The 4,434-nt window shown below is 42.7% G+C and overlaps 1 protein-coding gene across 2 annotated transcripts in view; it reads left to right on the top strand.

The window, feature by feature from the left end:
- Positions 1-4,434, top strand: part of Adamtsl3 (ADAMTS like 3) — a 270,398-nt gene that overhangs the window by 251,725 nt on the left and 14,239 nt on the right. For both annotated transcript variants that reach the window (XM_029480045.1, XM_021167800.2), the window contains exon 25: positions 1,923-2,039. In XM_029480045.1, coding sequence (XP_029335905.1) covers positions 1,923-2,039 — 117 coding nt within the window. The remainder of the gene's footprint in view (positions 1-1,922; positions 2,040-4,434) is intronic.

The following is a 4,434-nucleotide window of genomic DNA, read 5'->3' on the forward strand; positions in this document are numbered from 1 at the left end:
TCTTTCTTTCTTTCTTTCTTTCTTTCTTTCTTTCTTTCTTTCTTTCTTTCTTTCTTTCTTCCTCTCCTCTTTGGGGCCTCCAGACATATTTCTCTCTCTGCAAGAAACATCCTTCACTGCTTTTCTTACAAACACCAACCACCTTAATCCAGAAAGCCCCTGGAAGGCTTACCTACTACTTGAATACTTTGCCAAATTTTAAAAAAAAAAGGAAAGAAAAAGAGAAACTCTATGATCTCTATTTAAGACCTGTCAGATCCTGACGCATATTGCTTTCCAACAGTTCCTTCCTTTGCATCTAGTTCCTTAACCAAAATTATAGGCCCCTCAGAGGTAGGAAGCATCTGATATTTCCATTGCTTTGCTGAGGAAACAACACAGTATGGAGCATGGCAGTCAACCAAGTATAGAATAACTTTATAATGTTATGATGGGGAAGGCTATGCCAGAGTTTCTCAATGCTTCAACCCCAGTGGCAAACACAGGATGTTAGACTGCTTTCTTTTTCCTCCTGGGTGTGATATTTGGAGTCCATCCATTCTTTTCAACAAAATGAGCTGTAAGATTCAACCAGTGACACCCCTGTTTCCTCTAGAGCTTGGAATCAGTTGAGAATAGACCACAGAAGTCAATGATGGACATTGGGGATCATTTATCATCTCTCGTTCTCCAGCACCTAACCCAGGTGTGAGTGTTACATATGTTGGTTACTGAATGCAGTTGGACTACAAAAGGGTCCAGCATGAGATTTAAGAGTCATTGACAGAGCTTTCCCCATGGCCTTCCCTGTTAGCAATTAGAAGGCCTAGACACACAAAGAAATGCAGGTGCCTCAGCTGGTAGTCAGAATGGCTGTCATGCAACACTGGCACTTATTTATTGTTTGGGATTTGGAGACAGTATGTTGCTAGGTAGCCAAGGCTGGCTCCAAACTCTTCATCTTACTGCCTCAGAACAATAGCAGTGGGCCATCCTTCTCTACTTAGAGTGAATATTTGCCTCTGTTAACTCCCCTGGCATTTAGAATAACGCAGAGTAGAACATGGTTATTAGTATTTTAATTTAGGAAACTGGAAAGTCACAGAGGAATTAAAGTCAAAATGTATAGCATCCTTTGTCAGTTCTGTTCCTGGTGTCCTCCTGGTCTTGCAGGGTGGATGGGAATCAGGGCAACTTTTATCTTCTCAAAGAACCTCTGCAGGCACCTGAAGGCTTCAAAGTTGATAACTCTGGCAGCTCATCAAAGTGTTCCAGTACTGGAATGAATTCTTCATGTTCTCTTCAAAGGCCTTCAGCTAATTTTTCTTTCCTGCTTATACTGAGGCCTAAATTTGTACAGTCAGCTCAGTTCTGCCCAGGACCTTCTTCTTTTCAAGAATCCCACTGAGCCAAGCAGCTCCCAATGCTAGCCACTTATCTGAGGGATCAGTTACTAGCTTCTCTCCACTATCCATCAACCCTGAAACTCAAACTTTACAACCTTCCTAAAATGCTGTTCTCATCACCAGATGAGTCCCTCTGTGGACTGTGACTCACTCTCCTATTCCAGAGTTCCTGGAGGAGGGAGGGGCTCAGTCTTACCAACCTGCTTCTTCCAGTTCCTTTTCTAATAGTGATGGATGTATGGTTTTTTCTTTCTTGTAAGGAAAGCCGACCTTATAAGCATGCAGCAACGCCACATTCTAGCAAAATACATAACTCCAAATATAAATACCCTTAACACCTCACTGCGCCCCCCCCCCCCACACACACACACACAGCACCTACTCCCCAGACCTGTGTAAGGGCACCCATAAACACACATAACTCTATTACTACGAAAGGTTCATTTCCTCTTCATAGCTGTCTTCAAGAACACTGAAACTGGAGTGAGAATTTGATGGCTTTTGATTGGTAAGATGCGCTACACGTTGTTTCCTCAGAACGAAGAGAACCAGGCAGTAAGGCTGCATTCCCTAAGGTACAGAAAACTCGAGTTCTCCAGGCACCCAGAAGCAGAATAAACAGCAACAACTCAACAGGAAAGTCCCTGCCTCAAGGTCTGGAGTTTGGGCTTTTTGCATATTTTCTTTCTGAGCCATGTATTTGTCTGTGAACAACCTCTATGCTTTTCTTATGGAAGCTATACCTGGGCACTTACGTTTCTTACTTGGCCCTCGGTCTTTGGTAGTTCAACCTATTCCTTTCACAGTGGGACAGGTTTTTATTTGAGGCCGCTCAGGGAGCTCGTATCCCTAATACGCATGAGTATTTGTGATGACAGAGATATTGATTTTCCAGTTTCAAGACTGTCATCACCTAAGTAAATATCAACAGGAGGAGGGTTTTCAAGAGTTATGGGATCAAATCTTTCAGTCTTCTGTTCGCACACAAATTTCCCATACCTACCTACCTGCTATGCATTAGTACATGATCAAAATAGCGTCACCGGGTGTTCCAAGCTTGTAAACAAACCTCTTCAGAAGACCAAGGGGAGTAAGGTAGAGATAAGAAAATCAGGAAGGATAATTAGGAAAACGGATGATGATTTCAGCTCCTAGTCAAGTAGGTTGGGATGGCTGAGAACAAACCAAGAATACTGTCAGGCCACATATTTTTATTATATAGAACAATGAGATCTATGCCATTCGGGAATTTGAAATTTTGAGGATTTTCTCACCGAGGTACAATATGTCATATAAAATATCCCACATGTAGGGCATCTAGAAGGTGTAGTTTCTAAGAGCCTTACTTCCTGAGATACAAGGGAGAGGCTTGGAAGGGGAAATGATGTTAGGCCATCCATGAACACTGCCTCACATATTCCTGATACCACTACTTAAGATACTCATGTATTTCTTCTCTTTTAAATATAATGCTACCATTATTACACAGTCAAATATTTATTTGTTGGACATTCGGTGATATGTGATGAGTGTTTGTCCTCCTAGTTCTGGGGGTCTACAGATGACTTAGTCTTTGAGAAGCTTACAGTCTAAGAGGACAGCACTCATGAACAAGTCTGAGGCAGTGTAATGAGTATCATTAGAAAAACATGTCCAAAGTGCAAGGGTGCTGCTGAAGAAGAGCCCAACCTGTTTCTGGAAATGTCACTTGGGTTTTTGTGTCTGCCATGACACTTGTTCTGGGAAAAGAAAGAACGACACTCCAGTAAGAGAAACTGGAATGAGAGTAGACATTTCAATGTTGAATTGACATGGGCAAGAAGATCGAAAGAACCCCTGCAACTAATAAAAGAGTAGATATTCATGAGGCCAGTGCTGCTGTAAGGATAAGCCTTGCTGTAGACAACTCATGGCTTATTGGGAGTATTTTACATCATTTTGGCACCTTGTACCCAAACTACCTATGCAGAAGTGTATATAAACACTTAAATGTGCACACTGCAGAGTATGGCAGCCCTTCAGTGAATAATTGGGCTAGCATGTTATAGAGAATTATGTGTTAGGCTAACCATTGTCACTTCAATGATTATGTGTGCCATACTCTGTCCTCATGTTGAACAGGACAGTATATAAGGAGTTGACATTCTGGTAGGAAAGATGAAGAGGAAATAAGTAAACAAATAAATGTGTGTATTTCTTTGTAGTTAGTCACTAAGAGTGAAATGATCACAGCAATTGGGGTGTATAATATTTGGCGGTGACTAAGTTTGGAGACAGTAGTCACAACAGGCCTTCTGGGGAGGCCTAGACCTAACAGGTGAGATGGAGCCCTCAAATGCAACAGGGTGATGAAGGGGTGTCCCCAGATACGATACTCACCATGAATAGACTGACAAGAGACCAAAGGGAGGACACCAACAAAGCCCAATTTGGTGAACCAAAGAGTTAACTTACAGGACTGTGGGGAGGGCTACATGCAGGAGTGGAGATGCCTCAAAGGCAGCTATGACACTGGAAACCCACACCAGCATGGTGGCAGTCATGACAGCTGGAACCTTGAAGCTCACTGCAGGACTTTTGGGCAGCCCACCAGGTCTGAGTGTCTCACAGACTGGTGTGAGTCTCCTCAGCAGACCTTAATGTTTACATAGCCTTGGGGAAGGAGGTGTCTTATGCATCTGGTTGTTTTCAGAGACTTAAGTTCCTTTAGAAGTTTCTGGGTCTCGCTGAGCCTTGGAGGAAATTGCTACACAAGGAGGAAACAATGGGAAGATGCAGATCAAAACCAGGAGATTCAAGTTCAGGCCTACTAGAATAGCCAAAGACAGGGACTAAATTCCAGCAAGCAATATTTCAGTTAAAGCCACCATGTGGTAGTAAGCTGAGACCACATTCAAAAACTGTTTGGCAAATTGTTGTTAAACATAGACCTATCCCTGGCCCAGAAATTCTACTCACCTCACAGGTTATTCATTCAAACACAATGAAACATGCTCTCTCTCTCTCTCTCTCTCTCTCTCTCTCTCTCTCTCTCTCTCTCTCTCTCTCT

The sequence above is a fragment of the Mus caroli genome, chromosome 7, assembly GCF_900094665.2.
Source record: "Mus caroli chromosome 7, CAROLI_EIJ_v1.1, whole genome shotgun sequence".
Lineage (NCBI taxonomy): Eukaryota > Metazoa > Chordata > Mammalia > Rodentia > Muridae > Mus > Mus caroli.